Below are 15863 nucleotides of genomic sequence, written 5' to 3'. Positions count from 1 at the left end.
AAGCCATAACGTTCTCAAACAGCTGAACCACACAGATATCAAACCATAACTATACCAAATATATTGAGTTTATCATTTTAAAAACAATTGGGCGTTGCTATGTCATTACCTGAATGATACTTTTTCAACAGAATTGTTAAATATCTGACCTACTCCCAAAAGCTGTGGCTTTTCTCACTGAAAAGCCTGAATGGTTTTCCTCATTTGCAGTCATTTTTGCTTTTTCTTCTTTAGTCTAACGTATTTTTCAGCATAACTTTATCATGAAGCTGTTATTTCCACCACAGTTTTACATGTGGACCCTAAAAGCTTTGCCCATCTCTGTACAGCAGACATTGCTCATCTTTGTTAAGCTCAGGTGTGTACATATGACTTCCAGCTCTCTCGGTTTTGAGGACTTTTTCATCCTATCACCCCAGCCCAGCTCCTACATTTATCATGGACTGTATCATCTATGCGTCCACCTTTTAGTTTGTTGCTGTTGTTTAAATTTGAGAAGTAAAGGAATTTAGCTTTATCTTGGGCTCCCTCTACTGTTTGGGATAGTTACTTATCAACAAAGAGATACTTCAAAGCTAGTTAATAGTCGTGATTGGTTTTGTTTTGCTTGAGAGATATTTGGCAGCTACAGGTGAGTTGAACATACACTGTGAATTCACAACTCTAAGTATTGAATGTGTCCATTCTTTCTCTCAAGTGGAATGGCAATCAGTTAAGGCTGCTAAGTATTAGCTAGAGGTTATATGAAGCTGCACATACAGTGCATTTTAGAACTGTAGTCAAACCTGGTTTTACTATGAGGGCCATTATTCCCTTCTGAGCAGCCATCCTCCATCAGATTTAGCAAAGAAAGGATTTTTCCAGCATCAGAGTGTCAGCTGTCACCGGAGGACATTTCCAGTCTTCCAGCTGTCATTTGAGTAGCCAAGAAAATTGACAAGATGGCATTTTTTAAAGAAGGAAATAAACATTCCATTTTCTCTTTAGAAATTGTTAGAATTTTAACACAGGTCATACTTGAGTAACCCCAGTTACTGTTTAAAATGGCCCAGCAGAGAATCTGAGTCCCATAGGCTCTTTTCTGGAATGCCAACTCCGTGCCAATGCCTCAGAGGTCACCCAGGTGCTCTGGGCAGTGCTTGGTCTTCAGCAAGTCACCAGTGGTGAGTTCTAACTGCAAAAGACCTGGAAGTGGTGTCTGTTTCACATGGATCCGTAGTTTGTCCTTGATTTTTCTTTTTGCCTTTTCGTCATGCACTAGACTGGGAAGCTCGCATTGACAGCCACGGGCGGGTCTTTTATGTGGACCACGTGAACCGCACGACCACCTGGCAGCGTCCCACATCAGCAGCCACCCCCGACGGGATGCGGAGATCCGGGTCCATCCAGCAGATGGAGCAACTTAACAGACGGTGAGTGATCAGCATGCCGTGAGCCCCTATAAACCAGTGAAAGGAGAAGGGCAGCTAAAGAAACCCCCTTTTATACTTTCCTGCTCAGATTGTATGAGGAAACTGCAAAGTAATTAACCCATTCATAGTTAGTACCTGGAAAGCTAGATTTAAAATTTGGTGAGGAGACAAGCTAAGCCTAAGTGTCATCTAAAGATGGGGAATCCTCTTGACGGCCCAGGCTCGAACACAGGTGTTCTTAACCAAGGGCCCATGGACCACACCCACCCAGGTATTCACTGAGGGTGTCAGTGTTCCAGGAACCATCCAGAAACTATATGCAAAATTATACATGGTTGCACATTTTTCTACCAGACTCATACATATCTGTCATAAGATTCTCAAACAGGTCCAGAACCCAAACAGTTTGAAAACATTCCAAGGATAGGTTTAACAGAATACTAAAAGCTGCCTGGAGAAAAAGCTGTCTCATAAATCTCTATATTCATGCCTACCCTGGTCCCAAAATTGCTATATACTCAGAAATATACATTCTTAAAAAGCTTTCATCATAGAAGAGGAAACATTTAAAAATACTTTTTGAGAATTGTTTTGTCTAAAAACTAGACCCCTTACTAGTTTTTAGTAAGTATGTAAAGATGTCATTTTGTTTTCAACATGCAAATGAGACCCTAAACAGCACCTCTCCCATGCCATAAGCTAGTACGAGCATCATACCCAATATCTTGCTTCTTTAAGACCAGGGCAGTGGCTTTTGGATACTTTTAGTAGCCAGGAATGCAGACTGCAGGCCCAACTTCATATGTATCCACATGACGTCTTGCTAGTGTAAAATAAAGGAAAAAGGTGGAGAGGGACTAAAAAGAATAACTAACTGGGTTTGGGGGACACAGCTATTGATAACAAATATTCTTTGAAAGTTAACTGTAGCCTCCAGAAAAAAAAGTAGACAATTCAATCCTATTAAAATTACACAGAAACAAAAAATTAAACTTCTTGTTACTCTTGTTGTAGAGAGAGAAGGATGCTTTAGGTGAAAATCACCAGGGGTTCTTTTATTGCTTGAGCATTTGGAAGACATTTGCTTTCCATTTTTCCCCATCAGTACCTGAGTGTTTAAGTCATTAATAAGAACCGTAATGGGTTTTCACTGGCAGTGTATTTCTCTAGTCATTCCCACAGAAAGAAAGCATATTACAAGGAAGAACATATTAAATATAAATGCACCAAAATCCATGGGAGTGTCCTTTCATGGTGATTGCAACAAGACTCCTACAACTAAAAATGCAGAGGACACAGCAAGCTCATTTTACATAGAGACTGTGTTCAGATGCCATAGGCAGAAATAGCCTCAAGGTCTGTCTTGCCAGACAGATAAGCTGAAATGATTTACCAGACTAAGAAACACGGAGAGCAGCATCAGTCTATATCTACAAGAGGTGTAGTTTGAACACTAAAACAAAACAGTAAACCAGAAGCAGAAGTAAACACCTTGACCCATGACATAAAAATCCTTGGAAGTTCGTTCACAACGTTCAGGTTGTATAATATAAAAGTGAGGCCAAATCCATCCTGAACCAGGCCTCTAGAGAAGTGTGCAGGCTTTGATGTGTAAACCCCCGTGCCCTCCAGTGGACTGAACATGCTGAGAGAGACCAGACTTTGCTGAATAGGAAGTTGTATTTGCTGCGTCCATATGGACAGATAAAAAGAAAAGGAACTGAGCGATTTGAGAAAGTGCTTATTTCTTGTGAAAAATCCTACCTAGGGAAGGTCAGATAACCTTCAGATAAGTATTCAGGCTCTTCAATGCTTATTTTAACCTATTGCTTTCAAGCATTTAAAGTTTTCCAGTGATCTGGCCTGATAATGGCAGCCACAGAAGGTATACTGTCAGTCTTTTATCCATCGCAGATGTGATCACACACAGGGGGGCATGTGTTTGGTTAGCAGGAGAAATCTACACTCATCACCTTCTCACAGCAAGATGGAAATATTTCTCAGTGTTGCAAGAAGGAGTTTCTCTTGACTCCTGACAGGGTGATTGTGAAAGGCAAATGTGTTTGTGCAAGGAGACGCACACTGCAAAATGCAGAGTGGACGAAGTAGTGTGCGGTGACCACATTCCCTCGGCCACCCCCTAAGTGGCCTTTGTGGCTTTGCCACACACTTCCACTGCAGGAAAGTTCCTCATTGCGTGCCTTCCACCTGGCACTCATCTCCATCCTGCAAAAGCCCAACCCAAATGTCACATGGTCCCTGGAACCTCCCCAGAGCTCTCCGCACAGAGCCAAGGGCCGCCTCCTCTGCAGCCCCATGACTGATGGCCCATCATACCTGCCACTGGTAACTGTCCTTACCTTCTTTCTCATTCTTCAGTGTCCCTCCTCCCGGTGCCTGGATGGGGCCAGAGTTTACCAGGACTCAGTACAAGACCATTTCCCGAGTTCATTCCTACACGTTCAAAATATCCTGAACGAACTCTACCTCCTTCGCAAATATTTATTGAGCAAACCAAAAATATAAATACATAGTCTTATTTTAAATCATCAACTCAAGATTGATGTTTTAGTTATTTGAAGAAAATTATTATACTATTGAGAAATGCAAGTTTTAAATAAGAAAAAAAAAAAAAGTCTTATAATCCTACTGCCCGAAGGATTAGCTTTTTTAAAAAAATTAACTATCTTCAAATTTCATATGCACAGTCCTTATATAGCTATAATGATAATATAGCTTTATATTCATTTTTCACTTCCTACATTAAAAGCATTTTCATATTGCTACATAGTCTTAAGATTATCACTTAAATGATGGTATTCCAATGAACAGATGTAATTTAGTTAATTTGCCATATTGTTGGATGTTTCACTTATTGCTTTTTATCACTATTTTGGATAAGGCCCAAGGGTATGTAAAATATTAGGATTGTCTTAGAGTGTTTCTTTAGGGTTATATTCCCCAAAGAGTAGGCCAAGAGAGATCTGCGTGGTTTTGGTATTTGATATCAATGCTTGAATGTTTTCTAAAGTGTGTTTCTACGGGTTTACTTTGCTAGCAACAATACTTTGCCTTCCATCTCATCTTTTGGTGGGTTTTTGCTGACTTCAGTGATTCTCCTAGTGTTTTGGTGCGTCTACGTTTCACTTCTTGGAGGGAAGGTCTTCTGTTTCCATGAGCTTTTCTTTTACCAATTTTAGCTCCTCCCATGAGAACTGTCTGTTCCTATAGGCTTTGTTTGTTTGGTTTTTGTTTGGTTTGGTTTGGTTCGGTTTGGTTTTGGAAGGTTTCTTTATTTCTGGTTTGGTTTTGTGTGTGTTCCTCTGTGTGTCCATTTGCAAATTAGACATTCCAGCTGACTTCCTTACCAATTTCCATAAACCCTATATAATATAAATACTTAACCTTTTTCTGCAAAAAAAAAAGTGTGAGGGGGGACATTGAAGGATAAGTTTTGATGAAATAGAAGAGAACCAACTCTCTGACCCCTTCTCTCATCTTTAGAGCAAAGAGAGCCTCTGAGGCTGCAGCCCTGCCCTTGCTGGGTGATCCTTCACCAACTGCTGTGTGTCCTGCTTCCCCAAGACTGTCCTGACTTCAGCAAAGGCCAGGGGTTGGGTCTGGCACCTGGGATTTGAGGCTGTTGACTTAGTAAGGCGTGAGATAAACCAGGTCCAACTGAGGACATGTGAAGCAGTTTGTGAAATTGCTGACATTTCCATCAAATAAGGTTATATTTACTCGTTAAAATTCTCTTCAGTGATCACTGCAATTTGGGAAGTCAAAGAGAGGCTACAGTGTGAGGTTTGTCAAAGCCCTTTCCAGGTGTCTGTTGCTGAGTAACAAACCACCCCAAACTTAGTGACTTAAAACAACAATAACTGATTATCATCACCATTATCATCACGAGTATCGTCCTCTCTCATGGTTCTCATGGCTGACTGGGTTCAGTGAGGCCCTTCTCTGGGTACCTCATGGTTGCAGTCAGAGGGTGGCTGGGCTGGAGACTCGCGTATCTGGAGGTTGATGCCAGCTGTTGGCTGGGATCTCAGCTGTGATTGTCAACCAGAGCACTTCCACGTGGACTTTCCATGTCGCCTGGGCTTCCTCACAGTGTGGCCTCTGTGTTCCATCACAAGCTGTCACTTTCATTATTGTCTGTTAGTCCAGGTAGCCACAAGACCTTCCCAGGTTCAAGGGGAGGGGACATTGATTGCACCTCTTAATAGGAGAGTAGTCAGGGTCTGGAAGAAGCTGTGGACTGAAAATGTTGTCGAGCCACTTTTGGAAAAGGCAGCCTGCCTTGAGCCACTTAGGGGATCTTCCAACAGCAGCTTCCTTGGTCTTTGGCAGGCCCCCCTTCCTCCCCCAGGTCAAGGTCACAAGCTTAGGCGGCTTCTCATTGGCCCACTGAGTACCCGACGTATGGCTGCATTACTTGAGTTCCGGCAAAAAGAACATCACAGACAGACAGCCTGCACCTTCCCCACAGCCGCCCTACCACAGGCGTGTGGAGGCGTAAATAAAAGCAAGCGTTTCTCTCTCTGATTCCTTGCTCATTCCTACCCCTTCCACATTTTCTCATAAGAGGCCTTCTCAGGAATGCCTCCCAGTAAGTGCTGCAGGCAGAGCCATCTTCCGCCAGGTGTCAGGAGGGAGTGGCTGAGTCTCTTTAGATAAAATAAAACTTAAAGAAAACCCAGCACCAGAGAGCCTCAAACCTAGATGTAGATAATACCACCTGAAGAACTTGTTAGAAATGCAGATTTCAATTTTGCCCCAATTTCTGTAATTATCATAATCACCCAGTTGATTCTCTGGCAAGTGGTCTGGAGACCACACTTGAGAACAAAACTCCTCTTTATTTTTTATTTATTTATTTATTTATTTATTTATTTATTTATTGGCCGGGTGGCAGGCAGGATCTTAGTTCCCTGACCAGGGATCGAACCTGTGCCCCCTGAAGTGGAAGCGTGGTGTCCTAACCACTGGACCGCCAGGGAAGTCCCCAAAACTCCTCTCTAAAGGTCAAGGAGAGGTCACTAGTCTTCAGAATCCCTGCCATGGAAGACCTTGTCCATGTAACAATACATTCCCCATGCCCCCACCTTGGATTGCACATGGCGACCTGGCTATTCACTGCTCCCTGGAGGCTCTCTTCTCCTCCTCTTCCTCCACTCCCACATCACTTCCCTGAGCACAAGACCCATACAGCAACGCTCCCCTGGCTATTGTCACTTGTGTGACCTCAAGGACCTCCAGGTCAACATGTCCAAATCCACACTAAAATCTTCCCACCAACCTGCCCATCCTACATGGTCTTCATCAGTACCGGCACCTCCACCCACCTGCTCTAAGCAGGTGCCTTGAACTTCAAAGTTGTCTCCTCTGTCTTCTCCAACCTCCATACCCAGTCAGGTCCCAAATTCTGTTGAGTCTACATGTAAAGTTATTACAAACTCTGCCACTAAAGATCTCGTCAGTTTGACCGCTTCCCTCATTGCTGCTGTGCCGTGAGGAAAAGGGAAGCGGAATTCCTGTCCTGTGCCCTGGTAGGACTGAGAGACATCAAGCAAAGTCAAGGTCATTTAGCGAGGAGGAAGAGGGGCTACAAAGAGTGAAGGAAGCAGAGCAGAGCAAAAAGGAACGAGACAGCTGGACACCTGCCTACAAAACACAGTGTGAATTAGGCAGGGAGGTTTAGGAAATTTCTGTGAGTGTTTTGTGGGCAGATATAGGTGATCTTAGTTTCCCCACAGAATGTGGGTGTTCCCCGCCCCCAGCAGCATCCTTAGACACCAGCGTGATCCACCACCCCTGCCTGGTTCCAGGCTTCTGCATCTCCAGCCTGGAGCGATGCTGTAGTTCTCAGCTGCTCTCCGCAACTCCAGGGTCTTCTCCTCCCGTGCCCTCCACACAGGTGGGGGTCGGTGTAGAACTGGACCTGCCTCGCTTTTCCAGCAGCTGCTCAGCCCCTACAGTGGCGGTTCTCAGAGTTGGTCTCTGGACCAGCGGCAGCAACTGCATCCCCTGGGAACTCGTCAGAAATGCACGTTCTTGCCTCCGCCCACCCCATCCCTGGACCTGCTGAATCAGAGAGACGCTGGGGATGGAGCTCGGCAGCCTGTGTTTTCACAAGCCCTGTAGGTGATCCTGATGCAGCTCAAGTTGGAGAACCTGGGCCTCGAGAAAAACATCCCAACCGCTGCTGGGCACCTGCTAGGCGCCCCCCACCACCCCTGCCGGTTCCCTGGCTCTGCGCAAGGGCCACACATCCTGACGCCGCCACCTACCTTCTCGGAGTTCTCCCAGCTGAAGCCTTTTGCACATGTTATTTCCTCCGTGTACCTTCCCTACAAGCTCCCCGACACGTCATACTCTGACTTCAGAACGCGTGTGCCCTGGGTGTTTCCTCGTCTGTGTTCACACCTCTTACACACCTAGGGCAGCTTGTTCACCTCACTAGAGTCACGCTTTATGTGCATTTCCCCTCTTTGTTCTGTCCTGACCGTGAGGGTTCAGAGGGCGAGATCGCATTCCAGTCTTCTCTTTGGTCTGGAAGTCCAGCGCAGAAACAGACACACTGGAAAAGTCAGTAAATATTTAGTAAGCACCTGGTTAGGCAACTGACAGGCCAACTGACTGACTGATTCCCCAACTTGGAAAGAAGAATCAAAGGAGCCTTCAAATAAGCAGAAAGCATTTATTTGTCTGCCAGTGTGTTTTTAGCGTGTAACCTTTGCACACCCCTTGCCAGTCCTGTCAGTTACCTGTTAAATAGAAACAAGTGAGTAGAACTTTTATTTTAGTTTGTAGACTTATCACCATCAGGGAGAGGTGCTTTGATATCTTAGTTGTAATATTTTAAGTTCCTTCCCACGCCATTATTTTAGATTTAGCCTAATTTCATTTAATGCAGGGTGATTTTTTTTTAAGTCACCATACTTGAAGCTCCTCACAGCTCACAAAACAAAAACAAGTCAAATCATCCAGAGATACTTGTAGTGTTAATTGTCTTGGGTATCTTGTGGGGATTTTGAGCATTTCTTTCCTGACGTTTCTTGACGTCCAGGATGATTCTTTAGTGATTTCCCCACTTATCTGATTCAGAGCATCTACCCCTCAACAAGCCATCAAACCAAAGTTAACTCCTGTCTTTGCACTTTCTGACACAAAGGTACCAAAATATTCAGCGAACCATTGCTACAGAGAGGCCTGAAGAAGATTCTGGCAGCCAAAGTTGTGAGCAAGTCCCAGCAGGAGGCGGCGGAGGAGGTGGCGGGAGTGACTCAGAGGCTGAATCTTCTCAGTCGAGCATAGGTATGCAGGACGGGCCCAGACTCCTGGGATGCGGATGGGGTAAGGAAAGCAGGGCGTGGGCGAGGTCCAGGGGGAGAAAGAGGCTTGGCACCAGCAGGGTAAAACAGACAGAAGTTTCCCACCAGGAACATAAAGGAAAAGTGGATTCACAGTGAAGAGATCTTGCACCTATGCATCAAGGCAATTTTTTTTTTTTTGGTGGCTTAATCATTTCTTATTAAGTTAATTTATTGGTTGGTGTCCTAAGGATGTTTTCCACTTATAAATAAAACAAGCAATAAGAATTCACGGTCTGCTTCCAAGGAGCCACATGACAACAATAGGAATAAGACTTGTTTGCATTTAGAATAAAATACACAGCAGAAACTAACACAACATTGTAAAGCTATTATTCTCCAATAAAGATGTTTTTTAAAAAAATAGGAAATCGTAAAAAAAAAATTAAAAAAAAAGAATAAAATACAATCCCCCCTGAGGGAGGAACCTGGGAGTAAAGAGAACCTGCAGACTTATGATTACACACAGCTGCCTGGGAGCATTTTTTAGCAGATACCATCAGCATCCACTAGGGGGTCTGATGTTCATTTCTTTGAATCTGCCTGAGTGGAATTCAGATGAGAATATTCAAAAGGCGTAAGAGATTGACTTCTCCTTTTTTTTAAATTGGAGTAGAGTTGATTTACCATGTTGTGTTAGTTTCAGGTGTACAGCAAAGGGATTCGGTTATACATATATATTCTTTTTCAGACTCTTTTTCATTATAGGCTATTACAAGATATTGTATATAGTTCCCTGTGCTGTACAGTAGGTCCTTGTTGGTTATCTGTTTTATATATAGTAGTGTGTATCTGTTAATCCCCCAATTCCTAATTTATCCCCTCCCTTCCTTTCCCCTTTGGTAACCATCAGACTGTTTTCTCTGAAAAGATTGGCTTCTGCTTTTTATACCTGTAATAGCGTAAGATTATTACTGCAACATTCTAATAATCCAATTTCTTTTTGAACTGGGTAAATGATGGTGAATTGACGGCTCTAGAACATTCGGAGCAAACAGCCATGTGCTTCCTGTACTGCCAGGTCTCAGCTCTCTCTGCAAAAGCAGAAGAGGGGACCTTTTCACTCCCTCTTTTAAACATGTATGTACACAGTTCCATCAACTATTTTAATTGCCTCCATTCTATTCATTTTATCAGATATACTCACTAAACTGACTAGTTTATGTATTTCTATTATTAATTTCTATTATTAATCTCTGAGAGAGATGTAGTAAAGTGATGGAGTAATTAGAAACATGAGGAAAAAGGAACAGAAAATTTCTTTCTGGGTTTGGTATTGGATCCGGTGGCATTTGCTGTATAACAAGCCATCCAAAGCTTAAGCTCACAGCCGTGCATTTAGCCCTCAGTCCTGCAGGTGGGCACTTTGAGCTGAGCTCTGCCGGGTGGTCCCTCAGGCCACTGGGCTCACACCTGCATCCTTGGTCAGCGGTGGAATTGGCTGCAAGCTGGCTGGCCTGATGTGGCCTCAGCCGGGGCGGCTTGTCCCCGCTCCCCATGGCTTTTCATCTTGCACAGACTGTTCTCGTGATGAGGGAGAGAAAGTGGGGACCCACAGGCCTCTCAAAACCCTGGCTCAGAACCTCTGGCAAATTCTGTTGGTTAAAGCAAGGCACAAGGCCAGCTCGATTCAACAGGGTTGCAAAGTTCCATACCAATGGGGATGCAGGGAGGGGAAGAATTGTGGTCCTTTCTGCAAACAAATTATCATAGCTATGGTGAGCAACTTATAAAGAAAGTAAGAAAAAAGTCATTGGGATAAAAGGGATGAGGTATTCAAGGACTTGATCCTGACTGAAGTTGCACAGGAACACTCCTAGGAAATAATGATTCTGAACTGACAGACACGGAGTGATAGGACACCTGGCCCTATCACTGTGACACCTGGTCGGATCACTATTCGAAACAGCAATCCCCTCCAGCTGTGCAGGTGAAGGCCTGTGGGCTGCTGGTGCCACAAGAGAGAAGTCCTCTATTTGAAACGATCTTTTCCCAATGCCTTTAGTTGCTTTGCTTCACTTTTTCCAGACCTGAGGAGAGATGGGTCACTTTCTCCAGTGAACTCACAAAAAATCACCTTGCTGCTGCAGTCTCCAGCTGTCAAGTTCATCACCAACCCTGAGTTCTTCACTGTACTGCACGCCAATTACGTGAGTGTTCCCACACACAGAAGGGGCCTGGCCTGGCTTCCAGCAAGACCCGAAACACAACTTTGCAAAGTCATTGGATAGATTAAAGAGGATTGCATTTTAACTAAGGCAAGGAAAAAAAAAAAGAGAGAAAAGAAAAAAGATGGCTCTGTTTTGCTCTCTGTGAGTCTCCCAAAAAGGAGAAAAGCTAGATTTGGAAATGCTGTAGCTTCTGTGGGTTTTTGTTAGGTTCAGATGTGTTAATATCAGTGACAGCGATTTGGAAACAAAGATGCGTTTTTATTATTGTTAACATTTTTAAGGAACTCAGTTATGAAGTTGACGGATTCCCTTCAGCCTGAATCATTTTATAAAATCACTTTCATTAAAGAAATTTTAGAATAGATAAATAACTAGGTTTCCTTTTCCTATAATTAGTTTTTCAAGGAACATGCTTAAGGTAAATTTGATGTGATTTTTACATACGTAGTTTTTTTCATTTCTTTTTCTTTTTGGTATTGTCAAGGAAGCAATGACATTATATTACTATAGTCATTACGTTTTTCATTCGACAAATGTTTCCTGCAGTTCAGGCACAGATCTAAGTGCTGGAGTCATAAAGACAGATTAGGGTGACACCTGACGAGCCAAAGCTCCTCATTTTGTGGAGCAACAGACTTGCAGAGATGAGTGTAACGTGACAGGACAGCGCCTGACCTCAGGGAGGAACGAGATGCTCGGGGAACACAGGGAGCGGTCCTGGGGAGGCGGCTGCTGAATTCAGTCGTGAAGGTTGAAAGTGGGAGGGGCAGGGGTTCCAGGCAGCCGGAGGAAGGACTCCGCCTGGGGCTGGGTCCAGTGGGGCTGGAGTGTGGTGACAGGCAGAGGTGGGAAGAGGGCGTGGAGGGATGAGCAGCAAATTGCCTGGTAATTGCCTCCGTCTCGGGAAGGAGCCTGGACCTACCTCAGTAGGCGACAGGAGCCAGCAGTCTCAGACGTTACCATCAGTTACGTGATCCAGTGTTTGAGGAATTCTTTTCTCTGGCAGAACTGTGGGAGAGGGACTGAGGGGGCTGAGGCCAGAGGCTGGTTCAAGCACCCAAGTGGGCGATGATCAAGGGCTGCCCTACGGAAGGGGGCTGGGAGCAGAGAAAGAATGACTCTGTTCGGGAGATATTTCAGTCGCGCTTGGGGCCACTGTGATCGGGGGGGATGGGAGATGAGGACTCCGGAAAGTGTGAGTCCTCTCTGCTTCGGGCCCCTGAGTTAGGTGGTCATGTCCCCAGTTAGCAGTAGTTTGATTAAGTGATGCAGGCTATGGCAGGGGAGGAGGGACCAGTTCTGAGCAGGTTATATTTGAGAAGCCTCAGGGACATCCAGTGGTTAGACCCGGAGCAGCCGCCCAGCGGTGTGGCGGGGGGGAGGGGGAGTCACGAAGGGGGACAAGGATGCCAGGGAGTGGTGCCCTCAGCCCTGGGCACCAGGTGGCCCTGAGCCGGAAGGAGCCACTGCCCCAGCGTGCCCTGGCTGCGAGCAGTGTCTCCTTGAACCACACACACACCAGCCCCAGCTAGCATAAAATGCTTATTTGGCACAATTAGAAACTCGTGAAACTTTCTTCACTTCTTCTCATCCCCCAACCCCTCCACACACACACACACACACACACACACACACACACACACACACACACACACACACACACACACACACAAGTTTTTACCTAGCAAGGAGTGGCAGACCTCTGAAGGTCAGCCCTAAATCCGCAGAGAACCTTAATTAATACACCCTGCTATACAGACAGCTAAGATGGAGCACGGGCGGACCTGTGCAGTCAGAGGAGGCAGCCGGAAGGAGAGGGAGGAGATGCTCAGAGAGTCAGAGGGAGACTTGAGAGAGCAGAGCCCTGCTGGGGAGGGAAGAGGGAGGAAGGAGGAGGGGAGCTCTGAGATGCAGGGCAGGTCGACAGCGTCCAGGATGCTGAAGCAGCGGTAGAGCCAGACCACGCGGAGGTCCGTGTGTGTTTACGGGGGGCAGGCGTTTACTTCTGGAGCAAGAGCTCCGCTTCCGAGCTCCACACACCACCCCCAATGCCCAAGGCTCACAGTAAATCCCTGTGTAGCAATCACATCACATCCCATTAAGGTGCTCAAAGTACGCTTGGTCTGTGTTTCTCCTAATCCCCACTGCCTTCCCCATCGGCCCCCGACGCCCTCTCAGAGTGCCTACCGAGTCTTCACCAGTAGCACCTGCTTGAAGCACATGATCCTCAAAGTCCGGCGGGACGCGCGCAACTTTGAACGCTACCAGCACAACCGAGACTTAGTGAATTTCATCAACATGTTTGCGGACACTCGGCTGGAATTGCCCCGGGGCTGGGAGATCAAAACAGACCAGCAGGGAAAGGTGAGCGTGACTGCAGTGGGGGGTCCTTACAGCAAAAGGAGAAGACCGGTGAGCAGGCGGTGAGGAGGGAGCGTGGGGAGGGCAGGGAAGGCTGTACCTGAGACGTGCCATTGGCCACCAGGAAGGAAGGAAGAGTAACTACCCACACCTGGGTTTCTGTCTTGTGATGTGCGGGATGTTTTCAAGCATCCCTGGCTCTGCCCACTGGCGCCAATAGCACCTTCACCAAGTTGTGACATTGCTATGTGTTCTCTGGGTGGGGAAGGGGTGGGGTGTTGGCGGTGGGGGGACAGTATCACACCCAGTTGACATCTGGAACTGGTTTTAGGTTTGGAACCTGAAACCAGATTCTGTTCCATGACCTTTCTATTGTTTTGCCTCCTTAGACAGCTCGCTCTCAGGGAATGAAGTTATTAGCTAACTGGGAGTGACATTATTAGATTACTCATTGTGATTTCCCTAATAAGGCTTCAGTTATTAAAAAAAGCCTGGCAAACAGGGACCGGGTGAATTGGGCCCATGCAATGTTACTGGCTTGCATTTTGCTTTCGTGTGACCTTAACCAAAACTGGGCTTTCCCAGGGATGCTCTAGAAGCCTACCTGAGTCTGCTAAAGCGAGGATGCTTTTCCTTAATCACCATCAGTCATCTCAGTGTACTTATAAGACAAGGCCAAACAGCTTACCAAGGAATTGTCCCTATGTAATCTTTTACAAACTTTGGTAGAGAGAATCCCTCCCTCTTTTAGTGGCAAAGGAATCAGAAGTGTTGCCAGCAGACACATGTCTCAGTGGGAAACTGCATTACGCAGCTCCTTTCCTCTGTGATGGTGAACATGCAAAGCCATGGTTCCCCAAAGTGGGCTGATGGGACATCACCGTGCCCCGGGAGCCAGAAATCCCCCCACAAACCTTTTATCGTGCCTAAGAACCTGGGCTCTCTGGAGTATGGGGGGAAAGATTGTGTCCACTAATTAATGCAAGTCCGTCAGTACAATGACCCTCTATGACCAGCTCTGTAGTCGGGTACGAACTGGGCAAGGGGTGCCTCGTGTATGCAGAAAGCCACCACAGCCAGATTTCGTTCCCCAGGACTTTCTTGTTTACTGGATGTTGCCTCCACTGGGAGAATGACAGTGACACATGGTCATTTTCATGGTGTGGTGATAGCTTTCTATGCAAAAGAAACAGAGCAGGTTCCAGAACACTAGACTATCTTCTCGTTCCTCGCTCGGCCAGTCTGCTTCTTTCTTTATTGACACATTCAGAGTCGACAGCCTTCACTTTTAGGGTGTACTGTGTAGGAAGAGGAGGGCTGGGGCCGAGCTGTTTGGTGTCTTTGAATGCACTGTCATCCCCACAAGGAGGACAGAATGGCATCTGACTCATCTGTTGTCTTGGAAATCTGAGGAAGGTGGACACAGCCTCTGCCCAACATCGGTGGAGATGGCATGTGAGCCTCAAGTTGGCTCCAGGGCTGAGCCGAGGAGGATGATTGTCATCCAAGAGGTGGTGGGGCTTCGGGTGGTGAGACAGATGAGACCCCGTATGTGGCAAGCATGAGATGGAGGCGGCCTCCGCTAAGGACTGAACGCATAACAACAAAATAAGAAGGGACCTCTGAAGACCTACTACTACATGAAGGAAACAGAATCTTTATCTTGAGAAAAAGCATATGATTTTCTTCAGAAAATAGAAATGAATATTTTAAAGATAATCTGCTTATCATACACAGAATGGCACAAGACCGTATGACTTCTGTTGAGCAAAAAGAAGCCACACACAGAAAACAATCCGAGAGGAAGCAGACATAAGAAAACAGAACCAGCATGGGATCTAGCAATCCCACTCTGGGTATTGATCCAAAAGAACTGAAATCAAAATCTCAGAGAGATATGTGTACTTCTATGTTCTTTGCAGCATTAATCAAATAGCCAAGATATGGAAACAACCTAAATGTCTGTTGATGGATGAATGGATAAAGAAAATGTGGTGTATACATACAATAGAGTATTATTTAGCCTTAAAAAAAGGGGATTCTGACACATGTTCCTACATGGATGAACATGGAAGACATTATGTTAAATGAAATTAGGTAGTCACAGGAGGACAAAGACTGCACTATTCCATTTATATGAGAGATCTGCTCAAGCTCATAGAAACAGAGTAGAATGGTGGTTGCCAAGGGATGGGAGCAGGAGGAAGTGGGGAGTTTCTGTTCAGTGGGTAGAGAGTTTTTGTTACACAACATGAATAAGTTCTAGAGATCAGCTATACAATATGGTACCTATAATTAACAGTACTGTACTATACACTTTAAAATTTGTTACAGGGACTTCCCTAGTGGCGCAGTGGTTAAGAATCCACCTGCCAACGCAGGGGACATGGGTTCGAGCCCTGGTCCGGGAAGATCCCACATGCCACGGAGCAACTAAGCCTGTGCGCCACAACTACTGAGCCTGAGCTCTAGACCCTATGAGCCACAACTTCTGGGCCTGCGTGCCACAACTACTGAAGCCCACACACCTAGAGCCTGTGCAC

The 15863-nt window shown here is 45.7% G+C and overlaps 1 protein-coding gene across 2 annotated transcripts in view; it reads left to right on the top strand.

Moving 5' to 3' along the window:
* The window catches only part of HECW1 (HECT, C2 and WW domain containing E3 ubiquitin protein ligase 1), a 467976-nt gene that overhangs the window by 371093 nt on the left and 81020 nt on the right, over positions 1-15863 (top strand). For both annotated transcript variants that reach the window (XM_082399702.1, XM_082399703.1), the window contains exons 11-14: positions 1262-1412; positions 8590-8732; positions 10817-10938; positions 13138-13323. In XM_082399702.1, the coding sequence (XP_082255828.1) occupies positions 1262-1412; positions 8590-8732; positions 10817-10938; positions 13138-13323 (602 nt within the window). The remainder of the gene's footprint in view (positions 1-1261; positions 1413-8589; positions 8733-10816; positions 10939-13137; positions 13324-15863) is intronic.

Source organism: Balaenoptera borealis (assembly GCF_965194805.1).
Source record: "Balaenoptera borealis genome assembly, chromosome: 7".
Lineage (NCBI taxonomy): Eukaryota > Metazoa > Chordata > Mammalia > Artiodactyla > Balaenopteridae > Balaenoptera > Balaenoptera borealis.
The sequence above is the reverse complement of the archived record's forward strand: the minus strand, read 5'-3'. Positions and strand labels throughout refer to the sequence as shown.